The sequence below is a fragment of the Octopus bimaculoides genome, chromosome 3 (genome assembly GCF_046866305.1).
Source record: "Octopus bimaculoides isolate indiv1 chromosome 3, ASM4686630v1, whole genome shotgun sequence".
Taxonomy (NCBI): domain Eukaryota; kingdom Metazoa; phylum Mollusca; class Cephalopoda; order Octopoda; family Octopodidae; genus Octopus; species Octopus bimaculoides.
The window spans coordinates 152,474,621-152,492,151 of record NC_142930.1 but is presented as its reverse complement, the minus strand read 5'-3'; the positions used below and the strand labels follow the sequence as shown (position 1 = coordinate 152,492,151).

Genomic DNA, 17,531 nt, shown 5'->3' with positions numbered 1-17,531 from the left:
TATTTTATTGTTATTTTCATTTCATACAGTGGTGATATATTGATATACTAGCTCCTGACCTATACTTACACTTGCCATGCAGGTAAATTATGTTTCTCATGCACTGGATATGTAGGAACAAAGTTTCAAGTGAAGACATTTTTCCATATCCAGCTGTGTAAAAAAACAATTGAGCTTTCTTTAGATCAAGTTTTTTTTCTGAAAGTACATGTAAATTATATTTTAATTATTCACATGACATAGTTTTGGCTCGTCTCTGTGACTATTGTTCAAATGAATATCTGTCTTGTTCTACTAGTTTTTTTTTTTCACACCAAGGCTTTTTTCTTTCTATTTAGTAAGGTACAGTGACACTATATATATATATATATATATATATATATATATTTAGTTTTCTTTATCCCACATAAGATAAAATTGTTTCTGTGACTGACATCTTCATCACCTTGTTTTAATGATCACCTTTCCATGCTTGTGTAGATTAGACAGAATTTATCTAGGCAGATTTTCTATGATTGGTTGTTCTTTCAGTCACCAGTCCTCACCTGTTTTCAAGTAAGGTAATATTTCCTCTAGTTGTTTGAACACAAACAACCACAGGGGCCAGACATGTTTTCACAGAAGATTGCAAATGGAAGACCCTGCTTGTATGGCGGTATTTGTTTACTATTAGCATGCTGTGTCAAGACAAGGAGACCCGAATAGGCATACATACTCATACACATACATAGGCTTCTTTCAGATTCCATCTACCAAATCCACCCACACAGCTTTGGTCAACCTGATGTTGTAGTATAAGACACTCGTCCAAGATACTGCACAGTGGGACTGAACCCGAAACCATTTAGTTGCAAAACAAATATTTTAATTACACATCCATGACCCTGCACTCATCATCTTTATTAATTTTTGTACCTGGATTCTTCAGGTACAAAACTAAAGATTATTGTATGGAGATTGCTGTTTCTCTTAGTCAGTTAAATTTTTGTGTTTTAGAAAGAGTCTTACAGAATAATCAGTCAATTCATTTATCTTTGTAAAGCAAGATAACATTTCTTGTTTTGATTGATTTACTCTTCATGTTTCAATTGTCTAGAAATACCTTGAGCTATAAATATGAGCCCTGTTCCATGAAATTCTGGTAGAGGTTTAATAGTGTGTGTGTGCATGTGCATGCACATGCCAGTTTTAGCACAGAATATTGTCACAGACTATTTTGACACTTTCCTGATTGGAGCTATTTTTGATTTGAGTTTATAATTATGTAGCAAAAATCATTAACCACATTAGAAAAGATGGGGAAAATAGGCAGTCAATAGGTTCAGTAAACATGGGCAATTGGTAAATTTGGTCTTTGTTAGGAGTGAAGAGTCTAAAGAGAACCTTGGTAGAGTAGTAATGTAATGACTGGTGAAAGTGGAAAAAAGAGAGTAGGTTAAAAGTTGGAGGTGAGGTGATGACAATGAGTCAAAGATGTTGAGGGTGAGAATATATGTTCTGAAAAAAGAGGGCTGATACAGAGACATGGTTGGTGTGATAGGTATAGGGAGGAAAGACTGGCAGTGTAATGTGAATTAAATAACTTTCCAAGTTGGAGTTTCGGTTGCTTAGAAATGTGCATATATTCTACTTAATTACATTATAATAAGAATTAGCTAAGTTACTTTGTAATAGTGTCTTTCTTTTGGCTACTCATATGCTATCATTATCTTCATTATCATCCTTTGACCCTTTTGTTACTAACCCGGCCGTAGCCGGCTGAAAAATTTTTTTGGTTCATAAGACTAACCCGGCTGTAGCCGGCCGAACGTACCCATTGTTATTTAAATGTATATTTGAACCCAAATCTCGTTAGTACATTCGTTAAAACACCTGATTTCACTTTGCAAACAGTTGAGTTATTGTCTCCGACATTGTTTGGCGTGATATTTGAACTCAGTGAATTTTGGAAGATTTTTTTCCACATTTTTTGCGGCGTTAATTTTTTTGAACTTTGAAGATAGAGAGGAGTTTCATGCTATCAAGCAGTAATTCCAAATTTGAAGGTTTTTCAACAGAAGATATGGAGATATCGAAGAAAAGAATGAATGAGCTACAAAAGCACATAGTGAACGATAATGAATCGGATATTTCTGTATCCGAAACTGAAAGCAGTGACGGCGACAGCGAGGATGATTTTACACCAGAAAAAGATTTTAAAAATATTTTTATTAACAATTTTTCTGAGGAAACAGGGTCTACCCATAGTCTTTCTCAGGAAGCGAAACCTTTAGACTTCTTTTTCATGCTTGTTTGAAATGATTACTGCGGAAACGAACCGTTATGCAGACTGTAAACAAACCGGGAAAAAAAGATAGCTTGTGGTTTCCTGCAACTGTAGATGAAATACGGGCATTTTTTGCCATAAATATTGTTATGGGTATTAGATAGTTACCCAGAATAACAAATTACTGGAGTGATTAGAAACCTTTTGGTGATGAATATATTTCCAGTATTATGAACGAGTACGATTCGTGAAGCTGAGCCAGTATTTACATGTGAGAGACACTAGCAATACCCCCTCCCCCCCCAGTACGTAAGGAGAACTTTGAAACAAAAATTATGCAATAGCATTAAGAACCCTTTCTTTAATTATGTTCCAAATATCACATTAATATGTTGATAAATAAAAAAGTTACAGGTGTTTAATGAGACTAGTCTAAATTCATGATTATTTCAGAATTTAATTGAAACTCATGAGTTGGATGGTTTGACAAGAGCTGGCAAACTGGAGAGCTGCACCAGATTCCAGTCTGATTTGGCTTGGTTTCTACAGCTTGATGCCCTTCCTAATGCCAACCACTTTACAGTGTGTGCTGGATGCATTTAACGTGGCAACAACACTAGTATTTTTTACATGATACCAGTACAGGACCAGATGGAGTGGCCCTTTTCATTAATTTCTTATACCCACTCCTACTGTCCTCTACTTCAACTGCCATCTTTTTTTATTATTGTTGGGTTCTATGATGCTTCTACATTTTATTTTTGTTATCCATTCTCATAATTAATCTCTTTTAAACTTAGCAGAATGTTGACTTCTGATTAACTATTTTTGACTACTATTCGTGTTCATTGCAACTATTCGTGTTCATTGCAATTTTTCTTCAGTCCTTAGTTATTCGCTCTCACAATTCGTAACCATGAAGTTTTAGAATATAACACATCTTGCACATATACAACAATCACATTTATGTCCAGAGAGTTAATTCCTGCGTTAGGAAAGGCATCCAGCTATAGAAACCAAGTCAAAACAGACTATAGAACCTGGTGCAGCCCTTGACCTTACCAGTTCCTGTCAAGCTGTCTAACACACCTAACATGGGAAACGGATGTCAAATGTTGGTGATGATGATGAGTTCTTCAGAATAATAATTTTGTTATAGCATTATTGTTATATTGCATCAAGAACTTTTGTTCTTATAAATTATGATAGAATTGTTGGGCAAGTATTTCAAAGAGAATCTTTTATTGTATGAGCTATGTTTGATTTTAGTAGTCCAATAACAATGTAGAATTTGTGAACTTAATAATATTTGTAGACTGATATTTAGCAACCACCCACTAACACTCTAATACTACCATACCACTAACCTACTTTATCTTCTTTCTATCACTTCTACTGTTGCTATGATGCGCGTTCTCTCCTCTTGTAAACGAGCAAACTATTTGCAATTCTTTGGAGCATCCTCCTTGCTCACATTCTTTTTGAAGCATTGGCCTGCAAAAAGTGAAACTGAATATCAGCTACATCAATTTTACCAATTTGGGAAGTCAATAAAATGAACATACCTATAATACACACACACACACACACACACACCCCTCCCTCCCTCCCTCCCTTGGTAGGCTGAGCCATTAATTTGAGTGTTTTCCCCCCTGTACAAATGATAGAAACCTTTGATGTGTTGGCTGGTTGGTAATCTAGTACACTTATGGAATTGGCCACTGTCCATCTCACACCAATTGTTATAGAATATAGCTTTGGTAGTGTTGATCAACTTGGATGACTTGAAATGCAAACATACTTGTGTCATAATTATCTTTTAGCTTCTATCTATTTATACACAAAGTTTCTTTAAACCACCAAGATTTTTTTAAATGGCTGCATGTATTTCCTTTAGTACTGTTCATTCATACTGATTGTCTTACTTCCATTTATTTAGAAACCAAAGCGTTTGTTTTGTAGAATATATTTTCGACCATTCTATTGGATTATTTTATCAGTATCTTGTCAGATGTGATCATGTATCATCCATAGTTGTTTCAGTTCCAAATGGAATAATGGGTTATATGCAGTAATGATTATTTTCTTATACTTTCTGTCTGTCTGTTGTTGAATATTTGAGTAGTTAAGAATTATGTTACAGACACAGCTTCATTGAAGATTGAAAGGTGCTGGCAAATATAGCTCCCAATTCTTAACACTCCCTGGAACCCTCTGGCTGCAACTTGTCAGGAATCAAGATCTCTTGTAAGATGGTGCTGAATTGAAACATGTCAGTAGTATAGCATTGCCAGTAGTGTGTGTGTGTGTGTAATTTCAATAAATGGGGTATCCAGCAGCTTACAGCGACCAACACACAATACCTATTGTCTTGCAAATTCTCCTTGTCATAAGGAATAGTCACTGGAAGGCCAAATATGTGCAGTTAAAACCAGCAGACCATCTTCACTACCTAAAACCATTTTTTATCCAGCTTCTCAAGAAATGAACGTTCTAGTAGGCATGCGCCTCCAGTTTCATCAGCATTGTATACTTGCTCTGGTGTGTAGCCTCCTTCAGCAATCATTTTCAACTGCTCAGGATAATTGGTAGCAGCCTCAGCATCAGTGCTTGCAGCTTCACCAATCCTTTTTATGTTGTGCAAATTTGTGTCTTTCTTAAACATTTCAAACCAGCTATTACTAGTCAAAAAGGGATTTTCTTTTAGAAGTTTCACCTCCCTTTTTCTGCAAATTGTCATATAAACTTTTAGCTCTTTTTTGAATGGTTATGATATTCACTGGCACATTACGCCGATTCTAATCTCTGATCTGTATACTCAAAATTTGTTCCATTTTAAGCATTATATTAGATCTATGGAAAAATAAGGTCCGGACAGTTAGAGTAGCTTCTTGAACACTTGGCATAATTTTCTCTCTGTTTTGTATTGTTCCCACTGTAGATGTTGCAAGATTTAATGATATGTCGTCAGTATAACTTAGTTTTACCTCAGTATCAAGTATTTTTGAAACGTCAAGTTTAATATCCAGTATAATCCTTTTATGGTTCCTTTTTGCACAACTACCTTCAGGCTCACTTGATAACTTCTCTCCACATTTTAAATTGGAGGCAAGTCCAACAGTGGTGGTGATTAATTATTCACAACAAATATGTAGTGAAAGAAAATTGGCTCAGGAAAAGATCTGATTTGTCAGGGTAGAAAATAGTCTTATTCCTATTGATGTAGTAATGAAAATGAGATGAAAAGGTAAATAACTGAGGAAGAAAAAGTACTTACATAAATACATTTAGCTGAAGGTTTGCCAGATTTTATAGACAATTCACCTCTTGTGCTTCTGATTTAAGACATAAATACGCACATACTCACCCCCCCCCCCCCCCACACATACTCATGCACATGTGTTGACATACATGCTGGTATCTGTTGTAGCTAGTTGGATTCAAATGTTGGTGGGTTGATAGGGGTTGCACTGGTTTAGATGTTAGCGACAATGGACAGGCATTGTTGGTGTTGTAGTGGTTCTTGCTAATTGTATTGTGGCTGTTTAGTCTCAAGTCAATCCTCATAGAATATCAGATATTTCTTTCAACTTTTAAAATACTCTAAGATACCACGTTTCTTTTTGAAATGGATTTGCTTATCTACTTCATACTATTGCATACACGCACGCACACACACACACACACGCACATATGTGTATGCATACATGTGTGTAAAATGATGGTAGTTTTTAAGATCATTAACTATATATACTTTGATCTCAACTAAAACACAAGTGGCCAGTGAGGTAAGAAGAAAGTGTAGTTTTAAGTAAACAAATTTAAAACTATGCAAAACAAGTTTCCTAACAGCGAAATTATAGACTGTACTTTTGAAATTAATAGTCATACTTTATAATTTCTGTAAAAGTTCATAACTTGAGGTAGCTGTAATGCAGGGGAATGCCTTGTACTTTCGTTAACAAATGTTTCCAGTTGAATACTTTCATTAAATTCATGAGATAGTGTTAGAATAAAATAAGCAGTTCTGAATTGTCTTTAATGAACTTTATCAAAACTGTATTTATAATCATTGTTACCAGTTTGCTGATGTGATGCTAATTTGTTTCTGTTCATAAATTGCATTCACCACCCAACTGAAATGAGGATCATTTGTGCAATGCTGTATTTACTTGCATCCATTGATAGCTGTAAGCTATTCATATTTAATTGTAAATAGTTTTTGTTTTAATAGCCATATAAATAATGTCATTCATGTATAGATAAATCTTTCTCTAATTTCTCATAAAGGTGAGACTGTTTTGCATCTTTTATTTTAGAATTTTCTCGAGTATTTCTACTTGTTTCTGCCAGATCCTTACTAAATTTTTAGCACAAGAAATGATTAGACCAATATTAGTAATAATAATAAGAAACATATCGTCACAGACTACTTTGTTTTGTAACAAAATCAAATTCTCCATAAGTGGCTGTTTGTTTCTGTATATGATTTTCTGAACCTGTGTTTACAAATTTTAATTTTCACATAGATTTCGTAGTGACATATACTTAAATTGTTTGCTGGTGCATGTGTATGCTCATGTATGCATGTGTCAATGCATGCTTTGAGTTTCAAACTCAGAGCAAGATGTAGCAGATAAATTGCAGGAAGTTTTTGAGTTTTTTGTTTGAGTAAAACACTAATCTTAATGAATCTGAAGACTAATCCTTCTATTGCTGATAAAGAAAAATCTCCTTATAGCTCACCTGGTGAATCCCTCGTCAGATGGGCTTTTGTAATGGTCATTAACAGTGATCAGAAGTTCAGTGAAATCCTCAGCTATAGAAAGAAAAAGCATAGAAGGTAGAAGATATAGAAATATGCAAATGAAAACAAGCTAATAGGTTCTGTTTGTTCAAAACCATTTACAAATCTTTACAACCTGTGTCTGTCTGATAAATAGTTATCTTGATCAATGGATGAGGATGGTATTCTTGAATCAGTAGCAGAGCTGTTTCACTCCCTGCTCAGTCAAATCACTCCTATTGATCTTTTACTAATGGAAGAACTACCAACCTCAATGAAATCCAAACAGTTCACTACTTAAAGAACCAATAATCCTTGACATTGATTGTATTGCCCATGCCTCTTTACAAAGCCCCTGAGACAGGAAGGAAGGAGGAAACTAGTTTCAAGTTGGAAATCCTTTGTGAATGTTTACTAATGGTACCCCAAGGCCATGTGGTGGTTTTAAGTTGAGCAGTGGATTAAGTCTACCTCCCAAATAGACCACAGTAATATTTGCATTTTGAATTCAAAATATAAATACCACAAGGTATCAGCTTCAATGCTCTAATGCTTCCATCAATCCATTAACTTAGACTGGCACTTTTTTTTTCTATGAGCCCTGGAAGAATGAAAGGCAAAATCACTGTGATTTGAACTCAGAATGCAAGATACCATAATAAATACCACAAAGCATTTCATCCAATGCTTTAAAGTGTTTGACAATTTGTTGTGCAGATAGTTTCCCTGTCAATGTGCCAGAGATTGCACTTTTTTTCTGTGCTTATTGCATGCACTATGCACACACCATTCAGTTCATGCTTACTCTCTACACATCAAGAAGGCCACCTTCCACATATCATGAGAATATTTTGTGCTGTTACTAATTAATATTTATCCACCTTATTGACATATGGACATTCAGCTGTAGATATTTTTCAAGTTTAGAATTCTTTCTGCAGTTCTTCAGCTGATTCTGCAATGATCAAGTCTTTAATATAGAAAAATGTTGAGGACAGCACTGATGATTACCTATCTGACGCTAAATTCCTTGCTGAATTTTTATTGCAAATTCCAACTTATGCATCCTTGTACATGGTTTGATATGTTGCCATGAGCTATTCATCTATTTCTGTCTTAGAGAATCCACCAGTTGCGTTTAAACAGTGCTGTAATGCAATTGCCTAAATGTTTTTGTCTGTCAACTCAAGGCATTTCAAATAAATTTCCTTTGTCCTTGCTGTAGTTTAGCTCTTTTGTTACCATATTTCTGTCAAAACACACTGCTTTTATTTCAGTTAATTTTGAAAATAATGAAGAATATTGTAAAAAAATAACTTGGTCACTATTAAGCTGGTGTTTGGAACACAAATTAACGTGAAATTTTGATGGTAGCTTTTAATTTAGATCATTTTAAAACAGGTTGTTCATATCAGAACCAGGGGCAATTTCAGGTGAGTTGGTATCAAAGGGGTTAATGATGATACTCCACATCCGTCATTGTTGATTAACTAAGCAAGTAATAAGTATAACCTAATGTATCTGGAAATTTATTTTGTCTTGATTACCTTTCATTTTTGAATCCTGGCACTTTCCATTGAGTAGATATAAATTTGCATTTATATTGCATTCATCAGTGAATAATTTAGAAACTAATCTACAGTTTTAACTCATTTAGCTATATTTGTAATTTAATGGTGCACGTACTATAAATGCAGACATACCTGCGTTTTAAAGAAGTTTGTTCTTCAACCATGTAGTTTCAGGATCAGTTCCACCGCATGGCACTATGGGCATGTGTCATCTGCTATAGCACTGGGTTGACCAAATCCTTGTAAGTAGATGGAAAGCCCATTTTGTGTGTGTGTATATGTGTATTTACATATGCATCTTTCCAAGAATTGCTCAGCTGCAAGCAGTGACAGGGCTACCATTTCTTCTCTCAACGAATCATCTGTTGGGTATGCTTCTTTGAAGACAAGTGAAATAAGATATCTTTACTTGAAAACAGGTAATGATTAGTGACAGGAAGGGCATCGTCATCATCATTTAATGTTCACATTTCCATGCTTGCATGAGTCAGATGGAATTTATTGAGGCAGATTCTCTACACTTGGAGGATCCACTTCCTGTCACCAACCCTCACTTGTTTCCAATATATTTGTTAACATACACTAGCTTGAAAAAATGGATGCAAAATGACTGAATGAATGGAACAACTGATTTACACTGAACCATATTTTTAATTTCATAATACACCCCCAACTGATTTTGGACAACTAATTTGCACCCAGTTTTTTGTAATGTAATAGTGCACATAATCATTAATTACTTGTTGTAACTTCTATAGCTGGCCATGTTTTTGTTTCGTTTTGGATTAGGCTTTCATTATTTCATTCATGTTCTTTGTTCAACAACCTGTCATAGTGGTTCTTTCATGCTTCACAGTCACTGAATTATTATGGTTGTTCAACTAATACATTTTTATATATCATGCCTTTAGTACTTAGAGTACACTGTCAACTGTACTGCTTATTTATTCACATTGTTTTGAATTAATAATGCATTGTCTCATAGCGTCAAGATTACAAAGTTTTTTTTATTTTTAGAATGTCCATTGTAGGGTAGGTATGAGATGCCAGATCAGGCTAGTTTGAACATAAAGCAAGTTGAATGATATGGCTGGTTTAAATGCTAAAGAGTTAAATGTATGCATTTATGTTGACATATATATAAAGATATCTTATTTTTAAGTCTTCTTTACACTCACAAAATCATGACCCTGATCACCTTAACATAATATGTCCTCTATTTTCATTAGATATCCATGCCTGTATAGTCATCTGTCTTACATGTATCAGTGAGGGTTTCTGAGATCAACCTACCTTCTCAACTTTCGCATTCAGCTTTATTTGTAATTTCACCTGATGTGTTTAGTTGAATTTATTGAACTCATCCTACTATGATATGACAATGTGTCTACTCTGATGCAAGCAAGCCATCTGAACAATCAATGGCCTTCAGTTTGGGATTATGTTGCTAACTTACTGCAGTGCCTGTGGTGTACATAAAGCTTTCATCCTGTCAGACTACCAGATGCTATTTTAGTTTTTGCCCACTCATTGTTTTCAGTCTACTGCTGTATTGACTATCTATACAAGATCATTTTTTTACTGTTGTTGAATTTGTATGGCCTCTATTACTAACTAGCACCTTAGTCATTGCAGTGTTCACATTCAAGCCTTTTGATTCAATGTCCACTCTTTCATGTTTATGCTGCAATAAGAGCATCAGCATATGGAATAATCAAGGATCCTTTTCTCTTGGGTTCCTTTATGATTGTTTCAAGGCTTAGAAAGAATAAAAGAAGACTAATGACAAAGTCTTGACAGAAATCACTGTACACTAAACTCTTCACCTGCTCATTATTGACCCTGAGCCTCTTGTAACATTCACATGTCTTCTCTTTTTTCAGACAAGGGACTTTGAAAGGTCTACATTAGAATAAACAATTGCAAAATGGAATTTATTCATGTGCATGAACTTGCTTCTGTTGTCTGATTGGAAATATCACATCTATAGTTCCACATTCTGGTTTAACCATGAACTGCATGATATATATTTCACCCAACTAATTCTATCTTGTGCTAACTTTGCTTTAATTCTCTCTACTAGCTGTTGTTATGTCTCCTCTGTTTCTTAAATAAGATGCTATTAATGTATTTGCATTTACTCTTAGTAAACATTTTCAGTAACTAATAAACATACTGCTTTGCTGGTGACTAATACACTTTCACTTAATGCATTTAATTAGAAGATTCATGTGACTAACCTATCCTGAAGAATATAGCAGCTTAGCAAATATCTTGTGTTTCATTCACCATTGCCCTTCTAAGTTGACTTATATATTTCTCAGTTGACCTCTGTATTTAATTTCACTGAATGACTTCAGTAAGGGCAAGAAAATCATTCATACACACCTTATTAAATTGCTTACCTCATTTTATATATGTGCCATGTTCTCAGTTGCCTACCTGACATATATATATATATATATATATATATATATATATATATATATATATATATATATACCTTGTGTGATAACCTATCCCATTTCTATACACCTTCTTCAGTTGTCTTTCATAGTAACATTTCCGTTTCTTTTTTATATTATTATTATTATTATTGTCACAGGTGATAGCCCAATTCTTTATACCATACTACCTAGCAATTCAAAACACTTGTGGCCAACCATTTTTTCTACTTAACTGTTTTTCATCAAGCTAAATTGTAGTTAATGAATAGAAGCTGTCATTTCTGTTTGATTAGATTTATTATATATGAAAATAACCGATAAAATGAAAACCTACAAAGAGGTGCAGCAGTGAGATATGTAGACAGGTAGGCTGTATGGTTAAGAAGTTCATATCCCAACTGCATAGTCTTGGGTTCCAACCCCACTGTGTGACAACTTGGAGAAGGGTCTTCTACTTCAGTCCCAGGCCAATCAAAATCTTAATGGACTTGATAGACAGACATTGAAAGAAACTGTGTGTGTGAGAGAGAGAGAGAATGCCTGTGTCTCTGTCTTGACCTGGCATGATTGTTGTAAATGAATGTCATTCATTTCCAATATAATCTCCAAAAACACCTGACTACGAGGGAAATATCTTGCATGTAAACAGAGTTGGAGACAGGAAGGGCATCCAGACAAAATTTGTCTCAATAAACTCTGTCCAATGATGCATGCATGGAAAGGTGGTTGTTAAAATGATAATATGCACTTATTTTTAATCAGTAGTAAGTTACAAAAGTGATTGAAAAACAATAAATGTAAAAAACAATGTCCTGTGTTAGATTGCATTGGAGCTAGTAATTGGAAGTCTGTTGTTGAGACTGAAATTGTTACATTGAGGAAGTTGAGCGACTATATAGAAGTTCTCTGCCCCATCATCTCATTTCATCTGATGTCTGTCATTGTATCATACTTTTATATAGGTTTCTGTTAATGTTCAAATTTTTCTAGTATTGCAGTATTTATGACAGCCACTATGACCTTATTATTTCACTTTTATGTTGTACACTGTTTGGCTGATCCCTTGCAGATGTTATTGTCCATTAGGAACACCCACTATATACTTGTGCTTCTCATAGAGTGGGTGCTGTGAGGATTGAAAAGGGGAGTAGCCAATGAGAGGGCTTCTATTTAAGTTGCTTGACCTGCTAGAAACAATAGTCAAATCTTCCCTCATAGTACCTCTGCTACCTTTTAAAAAGCAACATGGACAATGTAGTTATATATCGACATGCCATGCCAGCATGGAAAATAAACATAAAACGATACAAAACGACTGGTCATGATAGTTTCAGCTAGCTCCATTAGGTTATAAGTATGGAGCAGCTACCAAGAGTTCTTTTATTCTTTTACTTGTTTCAAACTTTTGACTGCAGCCATGCTGGAGCACCACCTTAAAGGGTTTTTAAATTGAAGAAATCGACCCCAGGACTTATCCATTGTAAGCCTAGTACTTATGCCATCATCCGTCTCTTTTGCTGAACTGCTAACACTCCAACATCAGTTGTCAAGTGATGGTGAGAGAGAGAGAGAGACACACACACACACGCGCACTTCATTCAGTTTCCGTCTACCAAATCCATTTGCAAGGCTTTGGTTGGCCCAGGGTGCCATGCAGAGGGACTGAACCATATGGTTGGAAAGCAAGCTTCTTACCACACAGCCACGCCTGCATCTATTTCTGGTACAAAAGCTTTGTATTAGAAATAATTGTTGTTGTTATTTTAATTATTGCAGCTTGGTGGAATCATTAAAGGATTCCGAAAAATGCCTAGTCATTTCTTGTTATTTTTATTTTCTTTGAATATTCTGTGTTCAAATCCCATAGAGCTCAACGTTGCATTTTATTCTTTGAGGATTGATGAAACCCAGTCAAACACTGGGTTCATTATATTTAACCACCTCCTTCGAATTTCAGTCATTATGCCTATGTTAGAAACAATTATTATTATCATTATCATCATCATCATTATTGTTATCATCATTATTATTATTTAACTGTTTTTCAGGTTTCATTCATTCGGCATATACTTTTGGAATTGAAAGTCATATCAGCCAATCAAATATCAATGGAGCTTTGGTTCCTCCTGGGGCTTTACTAAATATTATTCAGAAAGGTCTACAATACACAGAAGCTGAAATAAGTATTGGAGAGGTAAGAAATCAATTTTTATAAATGTAATAATATTGTTTAAAAGTGAAGATGATATTTTCTGCCCTGTCATCAGTAGAAAAATGACAATGTTGGATTTATTTTGTTGGCATCATAAGAATTTAGAAACTTTCAAGGGAGTGTGAAATAATTTTTTTTTTGTAATAGTGAATCTTGAAGCAGACAAAGCTGTAAGCATTAAGCATGTAGATAGTGAGTTAAAAACACCTTGGATAGAAAAATATGAAGGCTGCTCATGGGACATGGACCCACATCAACCTGCAGTATTTGACTTTCTCTATCCAAAGGTTTTTTTTTAACCCACTTCTTTTCTTTTCGCTGTTTTCAAAGATTTCCATGATTCTCTGTCACCATCCAATTTCATTGTTATGAATTTGAATTGGGAGATTGAGTCATAGTGAATCTTTCATTAGCTGATTACACAACCAGGGATGGCACTTCCATGGATGCATTGCAGTTACTCTTTTGATAGGGCTTGGTGATCTTGACCGTTGATCTAGAATTCCTCCACTCAGCATCAATGTAAAAAGCACCTTTTCACAATCTGCCATGCTGCAGTCCCATGACTTTGCTGTAACCTTGGCAGAGTGGCTGAAAGGGTGCTATGCCTTGCCAAAGGGCAGCCTGAAACTGAGCAGCCATCATTCTGTGAGGTATTTTCAAAATACCTGCACAACCCATTATTTACAGGCTATTAGTTATATAGATTTGTCTGTTTTGAGATTCACTGTCACAAAAATAAAGAAAATTTATTCTGTTTTCTTGTTCAAGGCTTTAATTTTTTTAAATATAAACAATTACATGTTTATTAAACCTAAACCTGTAACATTTGTTTATAGCTATGTTTTTAGCTTCACATTAATTCCCATCATGGATTACACTAATCCTTCCTGATTTTCCTAGCCTCTCTAAATCCAAATTAGATGCACTTTGGCTTCATCACATTATTGTACACTTACTACCATGATGGTGAAATGTGTGTAGGAACTATAAATTAGCTCTGCTATTCGTAATTAGTAATGCTACTTGGTGTAGAAGTCACTTAACTTCTGAAAGCAGACAATTTCTTTCTCTTTCTCTCTCTTTCTCTCTCTTTCTCTCTCGTTCTCTCTCTTTCTCTCTCGTTCTCTCTCTCTCTCTCCCTTTCTCTCTCTCTCTCTCTCTCTCTCTCTCTCTCTTCTCTCTCTCTCTCTTTCTCTCTCTCTCTCTCTCTCTCTCTCTTTCTATCTCTCTCTCTCTCTCTCTCTCTTTCTCTCTCTCTTTCTATCTCTCTCTCTCTTTCTATCTCTCTCTCTCTTTCTATCTCTCTCTCTCTTTCTCTCTCTCTTCTCTCTCTCTCTCTCTTTCTCTCTCTCTTTCTCTCTCTCTCTTTCTCTCTCTCTTTCTATCTCTCTCTCTTTCTATCTCTCTCTCTCTCTCTCTCTCTCATATGCAAGTTGTAGTGTAAACATTCAGACAATGTCACTATCTTTCCAAAATCCTAATGTATTTCACATGGAATTTTCTGTCCTTCAAAGCTGTCTTGGTGCATCAGTTGACCTATGTTTTTTGGCTGTAAACTTTGGTCTGGGAAATTTGATGTGCATGCCAAAAATTAGTGTGTATGAGAGAGAGAGAGAGAGAGAGATCCCTTACTTGAGAAGCAAGTAAAGATTCATGACAAGAAGAGTACTTGGCCTTAAAATTCTTGCCTCAAATAAGTTCCTGTCTAACCTGTGCTAGCCTAGAAAAAGAGATGTTGAACAAATCAGCAAGCAACTTGGGGTTGGCCAAATCAATATGAAAAAGACTTAGGGTAGACCAAGAATGAGGTGGTTGGATAATATCCATACTCCAAGTTATTTGTGCTTGGGAATCCGGCTGTAAAATCTAATGGTGATTGTTTCTGATAGGACCCTATGAAGGAGGGACTTTAAGAATCTGTTCCTCACAACAGTGGGCAGTGAAGATGGGTGAATATATTTACACACATTACATTCAAGTAATGTATGTATAATTTGACTAGGGACAAAGCCACTTTTGCAAGCAAATAGCTATAGTTAATTACATTGTCCACATAATAAAACCTATTGTTATTCTATTACTCTTAATCTTTGTAATGAAGCATGTTTGAACACACATGGATTTGAAAAGCAATCACTTAAATAATTCAGTAGGGGTAGTGCATAAGTTCTGTCACTTATATGAAACAAATGGAGGTGGAGGTTGTCATAGTGATAGCATAATGACTAGTATGTAAATGGAATAAAACTGCTGCTACTGCTGCTACTACTACTACTACTACTACATACAACAGAATCTTTATCTCCTAAAGAAAAGCCCATGGTATGAAGTAAGTTTATGACTGTGAGGTCTTATTACATAGGTGACAGACCTACACAGTTCATAGACTTCATTTTCTGGCTGCTCATGTTATTAGTTTCTCTAGCGAGTCTTCCTTACGTATTGTGCAAGGCTACTTTCTATGAAGCTATTAAGTGTTTGTATGTAGACCATGCTGTTAACCAAATGATTTAAAAACAAGGATGGTGGCAGCAGCTAGAGTTAGCTAATACTGTTGAGAAACCCCTATCTGAAATTCCTGGGACTGAAAGTATTGCAGAGTTTGAATTTATTAAAATTTATTATAATTATTATTATTATTATTTCAGAGTATTTTTATATTTGCATCTATAAAATGGGACAGCTTGTGGATGGGACCTAAGTCTGAACACAACTGAACACAATCTCGATTCACATTTCATGATATAACTTATATATATATAGAAAGTAGTTTTATATAAATTTTTAATAATTTTTTATACATAATTTCCATCAGAAAAGTCAGATATCAGACTCCACTTTCAATGCCATGCTTTGATTAAAAGTTACAGTACATGTATACCATATAAGTTCTATTTTTTTGCTGTAGCGGTATTAAGGTTTATGAAGGTATAAAAACAAAAGCATTGAACACGATTGTAGGTAAATAAAATGAAAACTGAGAAGAGTCAATATTTTATTTTTAAAGTAATGTACAAGTAATGATGCTAACCATGTTACACTCATACAGGGAGGTGAAATTCAAATCTTGTGTAAAAATGTTTTGTGCTTACTGTACTAAAGAGCAAAACAAAACATGATGACACTCACATGTTATAATGGTTCACAACAGCTGTACTTCCCAGTACTTTGTGGAATTTTCCATTTGTGACAGGCAAGTCATCTTTTGGATTTTGGACATTCGGATAAAAGGTTTTGAACTGTAATAATAATTGGGTTATATGTAAATAGTGAAGGTACATGTCTCAGTGGTTGAAGCATTGGGTTTACAATAGTGAGGTTGTGAGTTCGATTCCTGGATTGGGGTGTGTGTTGTATTCTTGAGCAAGGCACTTGATTTTATTTTTTCAGTTTACTCAGCTGTAGAAATGAGTTGTGGTGCTATTGATGCCAAGCTGTAGTGGCTTTTGTCTTTCTCTTGGATAACATCAGTGGCATGGAGAGGGGATGCTGGTATGCATGGGTGACTACTGGTTTTCCATAAACAACCTTGCCTGGACTTGTGCCTCAGTTGAGAATTTTCTAGTTACAATCCCATGGTCATTCATGACTGAAGGGTGTCTTGATTGATTTGATGTAAATAGAAAATGATTTGTTGTGAGTTAATAATTATATCTCATAAAATATGATGAAGAATTGAGGCAGTGGAGACAGTTGTTTCATCCAAATGCAAAACTAGTTGAGGAAGAAGGTGTTTTAGAAATGCTGACAGTCTTTTTATATTTTTGACAGGATGGCTCAGAAAGAGGAATTGAATCACTACCACTCATTGATGCAGTTATGCCAGATGTTGTAGAGTCAAGGAAACAAGCTGCTGCAAAAGCTCACCAAATAAAGACAGAGAATGCCAACACTAATGGAGAAGATGCTTCTCATTCGCTAGGTAAATATTTGTCAACATTTTCTATAACCTCTTGTTCTGTTTTTGTCTTTTATTTTTTAGCTTTCATTTTAAGAATTTACAGTCATGACCAGGTGCAAGTATGGCTGTGTGGTTTAAGAAGTTTGCTTCATAGTCATGTTGTTTTGAGTTCTATCTCACTGTGTGACACCTCAAGCAAGTCTCATCTGCTGTTGCCTTGGCCTGGCCAATGGTTTGTAAGCAGAATTTGTTTACAGAAACTGGGAGTATGTGTGTGTCTGTGAATGTTTAATTTTGTGTCTTTGCATGACACTACTTGAGCAATAGTGGTTGCATTATGTTGGC

At 35.1% G+C, this 17,531-nt stretch overlaps 1 protein-coding gene across 5 annotated transcripts in view; it reads left to right on the top strand.

Moving 5' to 3' along the window:
* LOC106873508 (F-box-like/WD repeat-containing protein TBL1XR1) overlaps positions 1-17,531 on the top strand; it is a 92,595-nt gene that overhangs the window by 38,820 nt on the left and 36,244 nt on the right. For all 5 annotated transcript variants that reach the window (XM_052966068.2, XM_052966070.2, XM_052966067.2 and 2 more), the window contains 2 exons: positions 13,119-13,264; positions 17,057-17,207. In XM_052966068.2, the coding sequence (XP_052822028.1) occupies positions 13,119-13,264; positions 17,057-17,207 (297 nt within the window). The remainder of the gene's footprint in view (positions 1-13,118; positions 13,265-17,056; positions 17,208-17,531) is intronic.